We start from the raw sequence: 20,028 nt of genomic DNA, 5'->3' as shown, positions 1-20,028 counted from the left end.
AGATCTCTTTTACTCCCTCCGCGTCAACTTCAGTGACTTTATTAATGCATGTAATAATTTTTACACATTTGTTTCCATATTAACTACCAGTTGTTCAAGTTGACTGCTATTGAAGTGAACAAAAACGAGTTTGTGTCAACAGTGCTGACACATTTTGCTATATGTGTGGGGAAGTGACATTTGCTTCACAAAAACAGCAAATAGCTCCACTGATTAAAAAAGCTTATATTTGTTATTTTGGGTGTATAATAGGTGATCAGGATAAACCCTGGACACCACATGTGATTTTCAAAACTTGTGCCAGCAACCTCAGGAATTGGATGCATGGGAAAGGACGTTCAATGCCCTTTCCAGTGCCCATGATCTGGCGTAAGCCAACTAACCATGTCAGTGACTGCTACTTTTGTATGGTTCCTCCTATCAAGAAGGGAATATCTAAGAAGAAGCGGACAGTGATCTATCCTATCATTCCATCTGCCATACGTCCAGTTCTACATGGGGAAGGATTGCCAATACCTGAACCACCGACGGAAAACGAGATTACTTCTGATGGGGATTCTGAACGTCCTGAACCATGTACATTACAAGATCCAGAGTTTCTTCCAAATATATCATCAACTGATGATCCACAAAAGTTGTCTCAAAATGAGTTAAGTGATCTTATTAGAGATTTGGAGTTCTTTAAAGCTAAGGCTGAGATTTTAACATCAAGATTGCAGTAGTGCAGTTTTCTGGAAAGCAATGTAAATGTTTCATTCTACTGCAGAAGGAAGCAAAAATTCACTCCTTTTTTAACATGCAAGATAGTGTTGTGGCATGTGTAGACATAAATGGTCTAATGAAGGCTCTCAGAATTAATTACAACCCTAATGAGTGGAGACTCTTTATTGATTCGTAAAAATTGAGCTTAAAAGCACTGCTTTTACATATTGATAATGAGCTTCCTTCTATTCCAGTTGGGCATATGAAAGAGTCATACCAAAACATGAGAATTTTACTGGAAACCATCAAATATAATGACTCTCAATGGCAGATTTGTGGTGACCTGAAGGTGATTGCACTGCTATTAGGTATGCAGTTAGTGTTACTGCTTTGTCTGTGAATGGGATAGCCGAGCTCGTGCATCCCATTACAGTAAATATGAATGGCCCACCAGAAAATCTCTTCAACCAGGTATAAAGAACATTAAGAGTGAGCCTCTAGTAGGCCCTAAAAAGATTCTGCTCCCGCCCTTGCACATCAAGTTGGGTCTCATTAAATACTTTGTTAAGGGAATGGACAAAGATGGTGACGTGTTTAAGTACTTAATGAAAAAATTCCCTTACTTAAATGGTGCCAAAGTAAAGGAGGGCATATTTGTAGGCCCACAAATTCGAGAGCCATCTGGAGACCATACTTTTGATGGAATCATACAAGGTGATGAGAAGCATGCAGGGGATTGTTTTAAGACAGTCTGTTTACAGAGTGAAAATCTCATTCTGGCAACATCCCCCAGGCTGTGGCTAACCCACGCCTCCGCAATATCCTTTCTTTCAGGAGTGCTAATTCTGCAAGGTTCGCAGGAGAGCTTCTGTAAAGTTTGGAAGGTAGGAGACGAGGTACTGGCAGAAGTAAAGCTGTGAGTACCGGGCGTGAGTCGTGCTTCGGTAGCTCAGATGGTAGAGCACTTGCCCGCGAAAGGCAAAAATCCCGAGTTCGAGTCTCGGTCGGGCACACAGTTTTAATCTGCCAGGAAGTTTCATATCAGCGCACACTCCGCTGCAGAGTGGAAATCTCATTCTGGAAACATCCCCCAGGCTGTGGCTAAGCCATGTCCCCGCAATATCCTTTCTTTCAGGACTGCTAGTTCTGCAAGGTTCGCAGGAGAGCTTCTGTAAAGTTTGGAAGGTAGGAGGCGAGGTACTGGCAGAAGTAAAGCTGTGAGTACCGGGCGTGAGTCGTGCTTCGGTAGCTCAGATGTTAGAGCACTTGCCCGCGAAAGGCAAAGGTCCCGAGTTCGAGTCTCGGTCGGGCACACAGTTTTAATCTGCCAGGAAGTTTCATATCAGCGCACACTCCGCTGCAGAGTGAAAATCTCATTCTGGAGACATAAGGGATGTTCCCTAGTACGTGTATAAACGTCAGTCCAAGCGAAAACGGTCAACTTCTGAATTTATCTCTGAAAAAAAATTAAAAAAAGTTCAAATGGCTCTGAGCACTATGGGACTTAACAGCTGAGGTCATCAGTCCCCTAGAACATAGAACTACTTAAACCTAATTAACCTAAGGACATCACACACATCCTTGCCCGAGGCAGGATTCGAACCTGCGACCGCAGCGGTCGCGTGGTTCCAGACTGAAGCGCCTAGAACCGCTCGGCCACAACGGCTGGCTTATATCTGAACAAAATATGTAATTCGATATACTGTACATATGGACTTTTAACATTTGTGATCCATTATATACATTTGTCACCAGTTAATTTATATATTTTCTTTTGTGCTTTACATAGTTATGGTACAAAGTAGACTAATAAAGTATTTTCATTCATGTAATATTACCTTCATTTTTTCTTAATATTTTACATTTGTACTTCCAGAATGACATTAAGTTTATCAATGCATAACACATAACGTAATTTGAGTAATTATTCACTTAAAATTTGTTATGTTGAATCTTGGAACATGAATGCATATTTAGTTATTGAATTACTTATAGAAAAAAATGGATTACTTTTTTTTAAAAAAACCTAGAGTTAAATATTTATGAAGATGATGATTTTGTATGATTTTATACTGAAATAAACATAACTAACTCAAAATCATTCAGTTTACACACTTTCACTTCACATTTGTTGTTCAGTGTAATTGGAATAACCCCACCGTATACAATCACTGTAAAGAAACGTCTATAGAACGGAGACTGCCTCATAATAAGTGTATAGCAGAGCATATGACTATAGATAGACGGAGCAGAATGAAACGCATTTTACTGTCAAGTGACGACTTCTGTAGCTATCGTACCTTTCACAAAACCCATAGAAATTCTCGTCGTATGTGAGGACACCAAAGTAAGTGTCCAGTCACTCTCGAAAAAGACAGGAACTGAAATTGACGATAGCAAATCAAAAGCTGAAATGCTTAACTCCGTTTTCCAATGTTCTTTTACAAATGAAAAGCTAGGAGAGTTCCCCGAATTTAATCCTCGTGTGACCGAAAAGATGAGCGTGTGCTGTCGAGAAACAGCTGAAATCCTTAAAATTGAATAAAGCTCCAGGGTCTGATGGAATCACTATCAGATTCTATACTGAATTTGCGACTGAGTTAGCCCCTCTTCTAACTAAAAAGCCGCGGGGAGTGGCCGAGGGTTAAGAGGCGCCATGTCACGATTTGCGCAGCCCCTCCGGCCGGAGGTTCGAGTCCTCCCTCGGGCATGGATGTGTGTGTTGTTCTTAGCAGAAGTTAGTTTAAGTAGCATGTAAGACTAGGACCGATGATCTCAGTAGTTTGGTCCCTTAGGAATTCACACACACAAAACTATAATCTGTCGTAGGTCCCTCGAACAAAAAACCGTGCCCAGTTGTTGGAAGAAAGCGCAGGTCGCATCCGCTTACAAAAAGGGTAATAGAAGCGATCCATAAAACTACCGTCCAGTATCCTTGACATCCGTTTCATGTAGAAGCTTGAAACATACTCTGAGCTCAAACATAATGAGGTATCTCGAACAGAATGATCTCCTCTATGCCAACCAGGAAGAATTCCAAAACAATGATCATACGAAAGTCAAATCGCACTTTCCTCACGTGACGTACTGAAAGCTTTGGATCAAGGCATTCGGGTAAGATGCAGTATTTCTTGATTTCCGAAAAGCTTTCGATTCAATACTCCATCTACGCTTGTTGTCAAAAGTACGATCATACGGGGTATCAAATGAAATTTGTCACTGGGTTAAGGATTTTTTGGTAAGGAGGACGCAGGTTATTATCGCGGATGGAGAGTCATCACCAGATGTAGAACAAACGTCGGGTGTGCTGGTAACCTGTTCAAGTTGTATATTAATGGCCTTGCGGACAATACTAGTAGTAACCTCGCACTTTTTTGCCGATAACACAATTATCTATAGCGAAGTACTGTCTGAAAGAAGCTGCACAAATATTCAGCCAGATCCTAATAAGATTTCAAAGTGCTATAAAGATTGGCAGCTTGCTTGCTTTAAATGTTCAGCAATGTAAAATCGTGCACTTCACATAATGAAAAAACGTAGTATCCTCTGAGTATAGTATCAGTCAGTCACAGTTGGAATCGGCCAGCTTGTACAAATACCTGGCTGTAACACTTCGTAGGGACATGAAATGAAATGATCACTTGGGGCTCAGTCGTGGGTAAAGTAGATGATAGACTTTGGTTTATTGGTAGAATACTGGAAAAATGCTACAAGTCTATAGACGAGATTGCTCACAAATCATTTGTGCGACACATTCTGGAATTTCGCCCAAGCGTGTGAGACCCGTACCATATAGGACTAATGGGAAATATTGAACTTAACAGAGATGAGCAGCATGAATGGTCCCAGGCCTGTTTCGCCTATGGGAGAGTGTCACAGAGATGGTGAAGAAACTGAAATAGCAGACTCCTGAAAATAGATATGAACTGTCCCGAGAAAGCCTACTTACAAAATTTCAAGAACTTACCTTAAATTATGATTCTACGTATATACTACACCCCTCTCCCCTCCCTCCTACTCATCACTAGGATTGTGAATACAAGTGTAGAGTGATTACAGCACACACATAGGCATATTAACAATAATCCTTCCCACGCTCAACAAGTGAATGGAACGGGAGGAACCGCTAATAATTGGTGCAGTGGGACGTATCCTGTACCATGGACTTCACAATGGTTTGCAGAGTACACATCTAGATGTAGATCCAACAAGAAGAAGCGAATTGTCGCTCCATATGTCTCCGGCCGCGACTACCGCTGTGGAATGCTTTTTTATCGTCACTATTGTCGTTGGCAAGCCTGTTACACTAGGCTGTTTTTATCATCAGTCGCAGAGCAACCAAAACGTTTACTGTGCCCTCTGTGACACCCGCGTATGGTAATATCTGAAAGCTATGTGGTAAATGTCGTAGGAAAGGCTCATTTGGTCAGTGAACTAATAATAACTGAGTTTTTGCTTTTGCACCAAAGCAATGAAGCGACTTAGTTTCTTTAATTTTTTTTCTTTTTTCGTAAGTTCGTTTTAATACATGACTACAGTAAGTCAAAAGATGCTACAGACATACGATGATACTCAAAGAAGTTCTCCGGATAATCTGTAAGTTTCTTGTGTAACAACACGTGCTTTCCTCCCCTTGGACGATTTATGAGAATTTGCTGAATCCACCATTTCTGGAGGCGGGTAAGTGTTCCGCGACGACGAACGACGTACAATGCTACTTCGGCTAAATATTTAAGTTTAGAATGGCGGCTCATCTTGTAAGCTGGTTGCAACACAACTGCAAAAGCCACAGATTTTTGTAGCAGATTTGACACTCATTTTTTATTTGAGCTCGACTACATCTGACGTTTCAAATGTGGCACCCTTCCCCGACTATTTCAACCGCGAATGTTATTGAACGGAGAAAGTAGCCTAGTGTGGCATTAGCTCGAGAAGCTTCGATCGACGTGTAGAACTACTGCCTTGAGATTCGTCTCCGACTGCAGGAGCAATTTTGGGAGATAAAACGTCAACTGCATCAAAGGTTCAAGGGCCCCACGAATTTACAGAGTTGTAAAGAGGGCAACACCATTCGTCACGTCATTCTGAAAGCGTGAATATCTCTGGCTGGTGTTATTGTTCTCGATTAAAAGTAATCGAACGTCATTCTGTTGGTGCAAACTCATCGTCCATATATTATTTGACTCCACTCCACTGTGTTTTCTGTTGAAATTAAATGGTATTTGTAAATTTGTATTACCGTTCTATACAATCGCTCATGGAAATCAGTTGCCTTTGCTGAAACGGTAGTCTGAATGAATTTTACTTCATAGTTTACATCCCGGAAAACATGTTCCGCTACGACCGATTTGTCACATTGACCCAGGCGGCAGTTTGTCACGTTGTCCCAGGCGGCACTTCCTTTTATGTTCGGCTAACATAAATCCGCTGTAGCAGAACATGCTTTCCGAGATGGAAATCCTAAAATGAACTAATGGTTTAAACAAGACAACACATTATTATGCGCGCTTAGAAGCAATAAATTTTAAAACACCATAGCATCTCTATCGCTCCCCCTTCCCCCCTCTCTCTCTCTCTATCTCTCTCTCATATATATATATATATATATATATATTCCTTAAATTCTGACACAGTTGTTTGCTGGCGCAAGAAATACAGGAAGTCTAAGTAGTGTAGAAACGAGAGCCCAAAGCCCAACCCAAGTTCCTAATGTTAGCAGTCGGTGTCACAATTGAAAATAGGTCATAATATTGTTAGAAATTTGTCTCAGAAGCCACGTGTTCACACTACTTGTACACAGTACTAAAAAACCAAACATGACGATGTGTAAAACCTTGGAATATACAAATACAGAGGTGCCCCTCATTCATGACCATGTTCACTGAAAAATTCCATTGATATTATTGGAAAATTCTTCCTGTAATTCATACTGCTCTGGTATTAGCAGACCCGTGTGAACTTTAGATATTAATGTAATGTTCTGGTATTGAGTAGTGTTTACTTTATCATATAATTTTAAAGTACATGGTACATTGTCATACACCATCATATAAGTTCATTTTTTTAATTTATACTTTCCGTGACTGTTTCAGGTGAAGTGCACTTCGTGTTCACACGAGGACGTCGACCTAGTGCGTCCGCAGCTGCTGCTGTCCGCTTCGGCAAGGTTTGGCAACTGCTGAATCTGCTATAAATTATACTTTCTGCGTGCTTTGTAGCAGATGCTGCAGCTCGCAATTGACTGTTGTGCTTTAGACACTGCATCTACTATCCCAACAATGTTGTAATTTCTTGGCAACAAACCAACCATTCTCCTTCTAATTGTGGCCAAAGGTGCCAACACAGCACTTGATTGTGCAGTACTTTTTAATTTCGTGTAACAATTGTATTACTGTTTTTGCATATGTACACGTCCACAAGCCAACATTTTATGTCGCCACATTAACCGAGGGTTCTTATGTCAGACCGCGTGCCAATTGCCGCTTTGGTCCGGGATACCATATGTGTTCTCTACATCCTTCCAGCAGTCAATTTTGTTCCTGGTTTTCGTGGTCCATTCTCCTTTCCTCAGAACCATCGCCTCCGTATCCCTGTTGATACCGTCCTTCCATCTTGTCCGTCACCTTTATCGGCCCTTTCCACTCTCAACGGGTCCTTCTATCCTAATTAGGTATCTTGCCCACATCGATCTTCTTGGGCTTTCATAACTTCTCCAAAATGTATAACATTGCTTCCTCTCTGTTACCTCAGACATGTGACACTGAGGAAACAATATTATGCATTTTAAATAAATTCTGAAAATCCAAACCATCATGTTCCTCGTAAATGTGATATGTAGCAAAAGACACACGGTAGTTCGATGCATATGCACTGACAAGCTCTTGAAATCATGCCAGTCAGCTTCCACTTCGCTTAGCGTGTGTTATGACTCTGTCGTTCCCACCTCTATCTCCCCGCTGTCCCTCTCTCTCTCTCTCTCTCTCTCTCTCTCTCTCTCTCTCTCAACTTCTCCCTCTCTCTCTCTCTTAGCCAACGATGTGAGTCCTCGTAACTGCCATTTGTTGCTTCCAGCATCTCTGCTTTCTCGTAATTAGTACTGAATTCCCTCAGAAGAGACAAACATAATTGTAATATATTCTACAGATTCTCACTGTTGGGTATCGAAGTCTTGTAGAAGAATAAGCTGCTACTGTAAATTGGGAAGAAGTCGGCGTTCATAAGGATGGTGGTGTTACCAATATATTGGACGAGAACCATAACTTGTCATTTCGACAATATTGTAACTTCGAAGTTTGTGGAGTAACATAACTTGTAACTTTACCTATACGAAAATGGAATGGCTGAAGTCTTAAAATCTCGGTAGAAAGCTGAATTATTATGTAACACATCGGAACACATAAACATAAAGTGTGAAGAAAAATCTTGTTGTTACGTTGATATTCCGCTGAGTAGAATGAAAGGGGGGGGGGGGGGGGGGGTAGGCGGTGGCACTGCTATCGAAATTACCGGTAACGAGTTCCTTCACAGTGAAGCGTGAAACGTCTGGGACAGTGTTTTTAGTAGCCGTGTAGCTGTGAAGCAACGTATGGTGCGTATTTCTTATTATGCAAGTTGTTTATGACTTGTTACGGTCTTTGCACAGACCTGAAATTCTGTGTTGCAATCCAAGGTTGTAACTGTAAATGGATTTGAAGGTGTGTTGCTGACAGGTAAACAGCGCCGTTTTATTCGGGAACAGGAGACAGGTTTCTCAGTGTTTGATGTGCTACATGCCTTTTCCTGAAAATGTCGAATTTCTTTTATTTTAATCTCCTTAAGATCACCATTAAAAGACTGAAAACCTTGGGCTTGGTTGGCTCGGAGTGTCCATAACAAGCATGTGAGTAGCTTGTTGAAGTGTCTTCCTGGTACAACAGTACTTTCTCGAACTTGCAGCTGCGCGATAGCGCTTGACGTGCGAGTCAGAAAAGGCAAAGAGAGTAGTCGTACTGAAGACGTTGCTCGCCGATGTCACGCAACTGGAATTCCGAGAAAGCTTCACTGTAAATAAACGTACAGACAACATGCACATGTCTCTGGTGTGCAGCTGTTAACTTCGGAAAAGAGACAACACTGTCACAGTTGGCTCTTTTACTTTAACTCATTCTGCGTTACGTACCAGATGTAGCCAGAGACGTCTGTTGGCGAAGACTCATTGGCTTATACGCAGGATCCAAAGAATTTGGACTGTTTGCTGGAATCGTGGGAGAGGCTATTTCCAGTTCTACCGTATAACCAAGGAAAATACAGGGGATGTACAGAAATCTGGAAACACTGCGGGAAATGTACGCATGAACATAAATGCAGATGCTAGCCGAGTCTACAGTTTGGGCTGTTGTATTTGATCAGGACCTGCACCTGTGCAACGTCGTCAATACGTTGCAAATGTCAGTCGTTGTCAGAACAGCGTTCTGTGTAGCTGCGAGTGCGACGTGTCGTAGCTCAGTGAATTCGGACGTGGGGAAGTTGTTAGTAGTCGTAGGGTGGATGCTTCTGTAACCGAGGCGTTTCAAGAGGCAGCGTAGTGAAGACTTATACTACTGAAAACTTATACCGCACACAGGGAAAGCGGAAAAGCATCATCCAATAAGTCACAACGTCACCGAAAGTGTATGTTGAGTGATGGGACGGACGGTCATTACCCGCCAGGGTAGCCGAGAGCGCTAACGCGCCGCTTCCTGGACTCGGGTAGGCGCGCCGGCCCCAGATCGAATCCTCCTGGCGGATTAACAACGACCGGTGTGCTGGCCAGCATGGGGTGTGGTTTTTAGGCGGTTTTCCACAGCCTACCAGGTGAATACCGGGCTGGTCCCCACGTCCCGCCTCAGTTACACGACTCGGAGACATTTGCAACTCATTCACACTATTTCACGATTTACACTAGCCGCAGCCAGCTGGGGTACGCTAATTCCGTACCGCGGGCAGGAAGGGCATCCGGCCACCCCTTAAACTTAACCATGCCAGCTCCGTACTTAACCCTGCCGACACTTCGCGCAATGCAGAATAAACGCAGTAGCAAAAGAAAAAAAAGAGACGAACGGTCATTGAAGAAGATGTGACGACAAATAAAGGGACGACAGTTGCAAAAATCACTGCAGAACTGAACTTTACACCCACGAAACCGTCCAACACCAAAACAACACGAAGGGAGCTTCATAAATGGGGGATTGCATGGTGAGCTGGAATTACACAACCAATCAGTGATGCAAATGCTCGTAACTGCAGAATGTGGTACCCATGCCGTAAAATCTGAACTTTAGAGCAATTCAGGACAGTAATTTGCTCAGATGAGTCTTGTTTCACACTGTTTCCAACTTCTGACCAAGAGTGGAACTTCCTTCCCAAGAGTGAAATGTGACGGGTTTTCGGTTATGATTTGGACAGCCCTACCGTGGTATTCTGTCGGCCCCATCGCTACTCTGAATGATCCTATTACTGTCAAGTATTATGTGACCATTTTGGCTGATCAGGTAGATCCCATGGTACAGTGTTCGATCCCCAGTAATGACGCTGTGTTCCAAGATGACAAGGCCCCCACACACATAGCTCGGATCGTCCAGGACTGCCTTTGTGAGCACGAGGATTAATTTTCGTATCTTTCCTGGATATCAGAGTCACCAGATCCGAATAATGTTGAAACTTTGTGGTCTGTTTTGGAGTGAAGGTTGGGTGATCGCTGTTCACGTCCTTCATCGATACCTGAACTTGCCACTGTTGTACAGGAAGAATGGCGTAAGATTCCCTTGAAAACTGTACAGGACCAGCATTTACCTTTTCCGAGTCGACAGGAAGCTGTTTTGAATGCCAGCGGGTTCCCTACTCCTCGTTAGACATGATAATGTGTTCCGTTTTTGATGTTTTCCATATTTTTTATGCATACCCTGTATCTTTAAGACACTAGTCATAAGAGGGATATTAGGGCTTGTCCTGCTTTTAATCGTCGCGACGATAATGTCACAATTCATGTTCGTGTATGTTTGTAATTTACTGTATGTATATTGATATAAGATATAGTAAAAATATCATTTTTATCCATTTTTATTGCTCCTGGGGACAGCCGAGCGCTATTAGAACTCTCGGTTCTTTGCAACCAAATACCATGAAGCTGGAAGTGGTGAAAAACAGCTTGTTTTTTTTCTTTTTTTAATACATCTTTCACTCTCAACTCGTTAGAGCAGGTTGGGCTGTTGTCGGAATTCATCCTTTTCAGACGGATATCGCAGCAGATTCCCATTTGGGAATCTTTGGGAAGGGGCAGCTGGGAATCTGGATTTCCCATTTCCGGCATCCGCCTGATATCCAAAATAAGCTTCCTACAAACCCTTGGTCGCATTTGCCGGATCTGTATTACTAAATGGCTTAAAGGGTTAGAAAAGCTCAGATGCAGGTTTTCTGTGAAAAGACTTACTGGGGCGACAGAAAACTGAAGTTTCAATATTTCTTATAATTATTGACCGAAATTAAAAATTTAAACTTCTGTCATAATTTTCTCATCAAGATGTATAATCTTACGTGAAATATTTAGCACAGTAAGTCAGGTATTTTAGTTGCAGACTTTGTATACGTGGTGTGACAAAAGTAATCAGACTGTCAACAGTGCGAACGACATGGCAACTGTGTCGTTCTACTTGTATAGACCGTTGTGTTCATCCCTTCCAGATACAAATAAAACAGTTTCTGCGTCAGGCACGTTTCTTTTGCCACTAGGCGTTTCGATGGTTCACACCATCATCTTCAACTTGAGTTGATGGTGTGAACCAAAAAAAAATGTTCAAATGGCTCTGAGCACTATGGGACTTAACATCTTAGGTCATCAGTCCCCTAGAACTTAGAACTACTTAAACCTAACTAACCTAAGGACATCACACACATCCATGCCCGAGGCAGGATTCGAACCTGCGACCGTAGCAGCCCCACGGTTCCGGACTGCAGCGCCTAGAACCGCATGGCCACCGCGGCCGACTGGTGTGAATCGTCGAAACCCTTAGTGACGTAGTAAACAAGTGACTCTCCTAATGCCGTCCCTTATGGACGAAATTCTCTGTTTCGGAGGCTCAGTCCGAGTTTCAGTTCCGTACAGCCATCCCGTGATTTTTGACAGCGCCATTAGCGAAATTGTGTTTTTGTTGACTGTTACAGAAATGGAACAGCGGAGTTTAGAGCAACGTTATGCCATTAGGTTTGCATTAAACTTGGGAAATCGTGATTGTGAGCTTCTAAAAGTTGAAACGGGCCTATGAGAAACATTCCTTATGAAGGACGCAAATTTTTCGCTGGCGCAAATCATTTTTGGAGAGCCGAGAACACGTCGAAGATGAAGGTCACTCGGGGAGACCTTCGACTTCAAAAACTGAAACTTCAAACGTGTGCATGCTCCTGTGAGAGTGTTCTTCCAGGAAAAACTGTGAAGCAAGTGTTTTACGAAGATGTCCTGGAAGGGCTCAGGAAAAGGGTGAATCGAGTGAGACCGGAAGTGGCAGACGGGTGGATCTGCATCACGACAACGCCCCATGTTACACGGTGACTTCCATCACGGAATTTTTAACCTCAAAAGGCATTCTTGTTGTTCCGCAGCCACCGTTATTCATCTGATCTGAATGCTTGTGACTTTTTTCTTTTCCCAGAACTGAAAGAATTTTAAAAGGGCGTCATTTTGGATCTCTGGAGAACATTCAAAAGAATGTGACCGACATATTAAAAGGCCCTACCAGTTCAAGCCTTTTAGCGCTGCTACTGAGACTGGAAATAACGAGTCTGCCATTGTACAGTTACGGAAGGGAACTACTTTGAAGGGGACAACATTGTTGTTTGAAAAAAATTAAAGTTTGGCAGATGAAAAATTAGTATCATTAACTTTTTCACACACCTAGTGTGTCTTGATACAGTGTAACGCACGGCGCACAAATTAGCCAGACTATATTCATCCTCTGTTTGAGAATGAAACACTTACAACCAAACCTCCAGATGGCAGACACTCAGATCGGTACAAAACGTTGTGTGTCGATAGAATATCAACCAAAACTCCTATTCAGTTCGTACTGTGTGCTGCCATGCAGTGAGAATGGTAATTAAAAATAACACCAGACCTACGCAGTCAAAGAAAATGGTTCAAATGGCTCTGAGCACTATGGGGCTTAACTTATAAGGTCATCAGCCCCCTAGAACTTAGAACTACTTAAACCTAACTAACCTAAGGACATCACACACATCCATGCCCGAGGCAGGATTCGAACCTGCGACCGTAGCGGTCGCGCAGTTCCAGACTGTAGCGCCTAGAACCGCTCGGCCATCCCGGCCGGCCCTACGGAGTCAGAGTACCGGATAAGCACATATGTGAGGCACCCATTTCAATATCTGTGGGAGGTGAGTTAATGAACGTCATATCGTCGTATTAAAGGTCCCGAGTTCGAAACCCAGTGACGTGTTTTTTTCCTTTTTCCTTTTTTTCAACAGCTTACGCGTGAAATTGTTGTGGAATGTTCTTTTGGCAGTCTGCTTTAGCTTCGTTAGTCGAAATTAGCAAACCTATAGCGTATATTTGTACAGGTAACACCACACCTATCTATACGAATGTACTATACAGGTTTGCTACTTTCGACTAACAAAGTGAAAGGAGATTGCCAAAAGAACATTGCTACAAACTCCGAAACGCTCTCTTCACATGTTAGAAAAATGTTTTCTCGTACAACAATTTCACACGTAAGCCGTTAAAAAAAAAATTCTGCTGCAATAGTTTTTGAAGTCGGGGCCTTTAGTAGAACGATCTGATGCCCAACGAAATCACCTACCAGAGACATATGCGCTTTTGCGATACTCCGTAGTTCTGGTGTTATTTTTAATTACCATTTACACATGTTCTACTGGATGACAGCACACAGCACGAACTGAATAGAAGTTTTGGTTGGATACTCTATCGAAACACAACGTTTGGTACCAATCTGGCATCTGGAGGTTTGGGTGTTGGCGATTTCCAACAAACTTCGAATTTGCCGAATTTCCATTCCTCATTCCAAAAGCTTGAGTGATACATGAACGCCGCGAGGGATTAGCCGAGCGGTCTAAGGCGCTGCAGTCATGTACTGTGCGGCTGATCCCGGCGGAGGTTCGAGTCCTCCCTCGGGCATGGGTGTGTGTGTTTGTCCTTAGGATAATTTAGGTTACGTAGTGTGTAAGCTTAGGCACTGATGACCTTAGCAGTTAAGTCCCATAAGATTTCAAACACATTTGAACATTTTATACATGAACGCGCCAGACCACATGAGCGATGTGAGAAGTAATGAAGGTCGCACTCTGCTGGAGGAATTCTGGTCCACCAGAGCGGTGTGGCTCGGTAGCGCAGCAACAAGTGTGAGCTTAGGCGGCGGGGAGCCGCGCAGCTGTGGAGCTGTCTTGGCCCAGGAATAGACGGCGCGTTGCAAGGCGTGGGCGTCGCTCCATATGGCAGGCTGGCTGGCGGTCGGCAGGTCGTCGACCGGCGCTGCGGCGTCTCGGCGGCTCACGTGACCCTCGTCTGGGGGAGTCTCTGCCGCATCGCACATGGGCCGCCCCCGCCACTCACCGCCCCCAGCCAGCCTCCCCAGCTCCAGTGTCCGTTTGCTCTAATGCGACACTGGACTCCGAGGGGTGCGTATCCTAACGGTAGCCCGGCTGACACGTACGCTGTGCTTAGTCTTCCACTGGATATAAAATGTAGACTGGCAATGGTAAGGAAAGTGTTTCTGAAGAAGAGAAATTTATTAACATCGAGTATAGATTTAAGTGTCAGCAAGTCGTTTCTGAAAGTATTTGTATGGAGTGTGGCCATGTATGGAAGTGAAACGTGGGCGATAAATAGTTTAGACAAGAAGAGAATAGAAGCTTTCGAAATGTGGTGCTGCAGAAGAATGCTGAAGGTAAGGTGGGTAGATCACATAACTAATGAGGAGGTGTTGAATAGAACTGGGGAGAAGAGGAGTTTGTGGCACAACTTGACTAGAAGAAGGGACCGGTTGGTAGGACATGTTCTGAGGCATCAAGGGATCACAAATTTAGCATTGGAGGGCAGCGTGGAGGGTAAAAATCGTAGAGGGAGACCAAGAGATGAATACACTAAGCAGATTCAGAAGGACGTAGGTTGCAGTAAGTACTGGGAGATGAAGAAGCTTGCACAGGATAGAGTAGCATGGAGAGCTGCATCAAACCAGTCTCAGGACTGAAGACAACAACAACAACATGTGACCGTAAAGTCCCTGTACCCCTAGGACACAACAATTCGTTGCGTTATGGAGCACAGGGTGTGTAAAAAAGAACCGTCCGATTTGGCACGTCTATATTTCTGAAACTGATAAATATAAACATTGAATTTGGTGTTTGATGAACGGGAAACTCAAAAAACATTTTTTTCATACTTGAGATGCACGGCATATGTCAATGCGGTATTCAGATTGTTCCCGCACTGTAGCGAGCATGTCTTGAGTTACAACTTCTACAGCTGCTATTATGCGATGTCTCAGTTCATTCATTGTTGTCTTTTATAAACACCCTCACAAGAAATCACATACTGTCAGGTCTGGTGACCTTGGAGGGCCGTAACGTAAGGCTGAAATCATTTGGTCCAGTGCGACAGATCTAGGCGTTCAGTAACGATTTAAAAATTTCCACACTTCCAGATGCCACTGTGGCGGTGCCACATACTATTGGTAAATTAAGTCGTTCGAATGAGCCTCTAACTGTGGGAAAAAAGTTCTCAAGCGTATCGAGATATGTAACAGTGTTCTGGCAAAGAAAAATGGACCATACACCTTTTCCTGCGAAACTGCACAACAGACATATTTTGGAGTCTCTCTCCTGTTGAATAACTCAATGTGGTTGTTCTGTACCCCATATTCTCAAAAAATGGCTCTGAGCACTATGGGACTTAACATCATAGGTCATCAGTCCCCTAGAACTCAGAACTACTTAAACTAACTAACCTAAGGACATCACACACATCCTTATCCGATGCAGGAGTCGAACCTGCGACCGTAGCGGTCGCGCGGTTCCGGACTGAAGCTCCTAGAACCGCTCAGCTACACTTGCCGGCCCCATATTATCACATTATAACAGTTCACCTTTCCATTTTAAATGGAATGTTGCCTCATCATTAAGCACTAGGCGTGGAAGAAAACCGTCATCCTCCATGTTGCCAAGAACGAAATTACAGAACTCTGTTGTTTGTCACCTTCACGAAGAGCTTGCAGTAGCTGAATTTTGTATGGTTTCGTGTGTAAACGTCGACGCAACACACTCCAGACGGACATCGAGGGCATGCTGAGCTGTCGAGCTGCATGGCGAACAGGTTTCTGCGGACTCCTTGTGCAACTGTGGCAGATGCTTCGACGGCTGTCAATGAGTCAGACAGTCGGGGACGGCCCGGCGATTAGTCTTCACACAAACAACCTGTTTCTCAGAATTGTTCATGCCATCGTCTAATCATTTGTGCTGTAGGAGGATCCACACCATACGTAGTACGAAAGTCGCTGCACAGTTATTACTGACCCACACTGCGCAAAACGTAGAACACAAAACGCTTTCCGTTGTCCCGACACTATTTTTACTATAACTGAAGTGGGTGCACACTGCTCCTATCTAGCGGGAACCATGTAAAACTCCAGAGTTTGCTCCTTCCAACTGTACGTTGTTCAGGCACATATCTCAAATAATATAATAGTTATAATTTCTTTAATCGGATGATTCTTTTTGATACAACCTGTACTTACAAGTAAAACGTATGGATTCAGTGGATCTGTTTGAGGCAACACTGCGCCTTAGACTGTGGTCACAGTCACTCCGATATCGGTGGATTTCGCCGACGACCGACATCGTCTGGAGACGGCCGATCTTTTCAAATAAGTACGCCACTACTTGCACGGTCACACTACAGCCGATCTTATCTCCTGACAGTAGAGACTTCGGACGACAGTCGACGATATTCAAATCGGTTTGTTTTCTACGGTCAAATCGACCGACGTTCTCACATACGAAATACGGAACGTGAGAAACTGAATTTGTGAGGTCCTGAGGATGAAAATATCATAATCGGGATATAATTCGGAATCAATTGGCTGAAATCGCAGGTTGATTTGAAACTTCATATAGGCAAAATCTTTATTGGAAATTTTAGGCGCAGATTATAACGTCAAAAAGTAATGTGAGCAAGTGATAACTTATAACTATTGTACTGCATCTTTTTGTGGTGGGTTGTTATTAGTTGTCTACAAATTATTATTACTGCTCCCTGGCGTATTATGGTTCAAATGGTTCAAATGGCTCTGAGCACTATGGGACTCAACTGCTGTGGTCATAAGTCCCCTAGAACTTAGAACTACTTAAACCTAACTAACCTAAAGACAGCACACAACACCCAGCCATCACGAGGCAGAGAAAATCCCTGACCCCGCCGGGAATCGAACCCGGGAACCCGGGGCGTATTATGCCAGTAGGGTAGTGATTCTGTTAGTATGAAGTGGCTTGTAAATGTGGTGTATGGTATGTAATTCAACATTTAGATTATCAGACTGTCTTATGCTACACTTCTATGGTTGCCTTCATATCGGGTGCTACATGGGAGTCATTGAAGGTTAATTGACGTATGTCTGCACAACTTTAAAGAAATACAGCGTAACACAGTGTTTATAACTTGCTTTTCAAGAGCACCACGAATTAACTCGAGAATGTAAAAGAACATTTCTCCCGTCATCTCATACATTCGTAAAACTTGCCTGGTTACTCCAATAACTGAGGACAGAGTGTATAGTACGTATCCAAGCATAGACGCGTCGTGGTAACCGCCCGACCCTAAAAGGTTGAAATCTAGCCTACTTCATACATAGAATAGATTAAAACCTAATCTAATCTCCTTTGACCCTGTCAAAAACTGACGAAGGAGATCCGACGCATTATGACGATGCTATCGGCCGATGTTATCGGGCGACCTCAGGTGACAGTGTCTGACGACCGTTGTCGGTGCCACTGTGAACGCAGCATTGCACTGAGATCTAGCTTTTCCATTGTCCATGACATCTTGCGGAGCGCCTCAGGAGCTGTGCTTCAGAAAGCTTGCGCAGCACTTCTGTGCAATTCATTGGTCTTCTACTGACGTGGAGCCACGTGGGACATTTGGTACTTCCTACAATGAATCTTCTGGCGTGATCAGATCAGCGCGTCGTGTTGGCCATTTCAGTGGTGCTGGAGATGTTGCTAACTCACGCTCAATCCAGCGACAAAGTGTGCTGGAGCTCCGGACTACCGAGGCCACATATGATCCATGATTCTCCTGTCTTCGAGCTGCCGTATTAGCCATATGTACAACGAAACGAAATAATATTTCTTTTGTGGCGGTGTTCGTAGCGACAAACACTTTGCTGTAGAAATGGCTTACGAAGTCACCGCCACACTTTTAATAGCGGGCCGACCGGTCCGCTGGAACAGTGAACAGAAAGATGAAAATCCAAACACTCTGATTAAATAAAAGTCGGTACTTATCTTTATTACGAAGATACAGAAACAAGGTCGTGAACTCCGTGTCTACGGAAATCTGTCTAGTTCAAGTCGGAGCGGCTAGGTCAGCGTCGGCTGACGACAAACAACAACTCTGCTGCGATGAACACCCAACTGACTAGCAAGTACACAATTCGGTGGCGAGTATACAACTGAGCGGCGAATACAGAACTGTCCTAGCGCTCGCGACTCCAGCGCTTAAGAAGCCAGAAGCCAGCGGTGGCGCGCGCAGACTTGCGGCGATTTGCTGTCTCGCTGGCGCTGCTTATGCGGACGGCGTCCGGACTTTGATGCTGCCAACCTTTTGGCAGCGGGCTCGGGTGGCATTACTGGCTAGGATATAACAATTTCCATTCACGTATACAGAAAAAATGTATGGTCCTAAGAAGTATCGTGTTGACATGCTGTTCTTCACCATAAAAGCAGCGTATTCTTTTTCAGATCTTGCATATAAGTGAGATTTTACTTCTGTGTGAACGCACCAGATAAGTACATTCTTCGGCGAGGCACAGCTTATGTAAATTGTGCCAATAAACAGCAGCGAGCCGTAGCGAGCTGCTCCATGTCGTTGTCTGATACTTCATCCCCAAACATCGGGTTGAACCCTTCATTTCCAAATATTTTTTGATATAGTCATGCATTGTTGACCACGATCGCTCTTCAACACTGTAACTCTGTGCGCTCACGTCAGCCATGCTCTCACTACTGAAAACCGAAACGATGCAATACTGAACCAATGCAGTATAACACAAGCAACATTTACTCTGCTTTTCTTTTTCAAAAAGTCACTATTTTCAAAACAACTCGCGTCTTGATTATGAGTGCACCAAACGCAGTGGGGTGTGGTATGGGCGACTCATGACACTCAAGCACACAAAATAGTTTTTTGTTTGTTTTTTGTTTTTCTACCAAATACCACGCAGAAATATTCCAGGGCAACTAGTTGAGCTTTCAAATAGATTCTGTCTTAGTCATGGATAATCCGTCTGTTTATTGGCGTTATTCTACGAAAAATATGGAAGTTAGGAAACAGAGAGAATCTCTACGCCCACGATACATATCCTATGCCGTCTTCCTACACAGTGCGCGAGTTACTCGGTACAATGTTTAACTATGTTTAGCTTAAAAACAGAAGTTAATGTACGATATTTTTAAAGTAATTTTTCTGCCTCATTGATATTATACCAATGTTTATTAGCAAGACGCATGTTTCCAGCATTAGGTGCTTTACACTTACATGGGCATAAATAATTTACAGATTCTTTTGGACTGTGATGAGGTCTTTTTGCTAGATGTGCCAGTGAGGTCATGCACGGAAATTTATCCCTGAATAGAAAAGCTGATTTATTTCAGTGTGCACTTTAACTGAGCTCAATGTTTAAATAATCTCATAAATGCCTTTACTTTTATTTTTGCTCAATACTTGTTTGTCTGGCACACAGAGCATAAGATTAAACAAACACACCACTATCACTTAACACGTTCACAGTCAGTTGATTGGTTCCCAAAGATTTTTAACTACTAAGATGAAATTATTTCAGTTACTAAGATAGTAGAAACAAGGAAAATACAACCTTTTTTGTATATAAAAGCTTGTTTATGTAGTGGCACATCTTATGTAGTATGATTATTTAGTATTTATTGATTATTTAGTGTGATACGTGCCACGACATAAATATGTTCTACAGAAAGACTGTATTTTTGTTGTTTAGAATATCTTAAGAGCTGAAATTTTGTTTATGTTTTATCTTAACAGCTAAGAATCTTTGG

At 43.1% G+C, this 20,028-nt stretch overlaps 1 protein-coding gene across 2 annotated transcripts in view; it reads left to right on the top strand.

Moving 5' to 3' along the window:
* LOC124795367 overlaps window positions 1-20,028 on the top strand; it is a 285,690-nt gene that overhangs the window by 212,068 nt on the left and 53,594 nt on the right. For both annotated transcript variants that reach the window (XM_047259371.1, XM_047259370.1), the window contains one exon: window positions 6,795-6,868. In XM_047259371.1, the coding sequence (XP_047115327.1) occupies window positions 6,795-6,868 (74 nt within the window). The remainder of the gene's footprint in view (window positions 1-6,794; window positions 6,869-20,028) is intronic.

Source organism: Schistocerca piceifrons, chromosome 4 (genome assembly GCF_021461385.2).
Source record: "Schistocerca piceifrons isolate TAMUIC-IGC-003096 chromosome 4, iqSchPice1.1, whole genome shotgun sequence".
NCBI classification, from domain to species: Eukaryota; Metazoa; Arthropoda; class Insecta; order Orthoptera; family Acrididae; genus Schistocerca; species Schistocerca piceifrons.
Note: the sequence above shows the minus strand (reverse complement) of the source record. Positions and strands in the feature narration are given on the sequence as shown.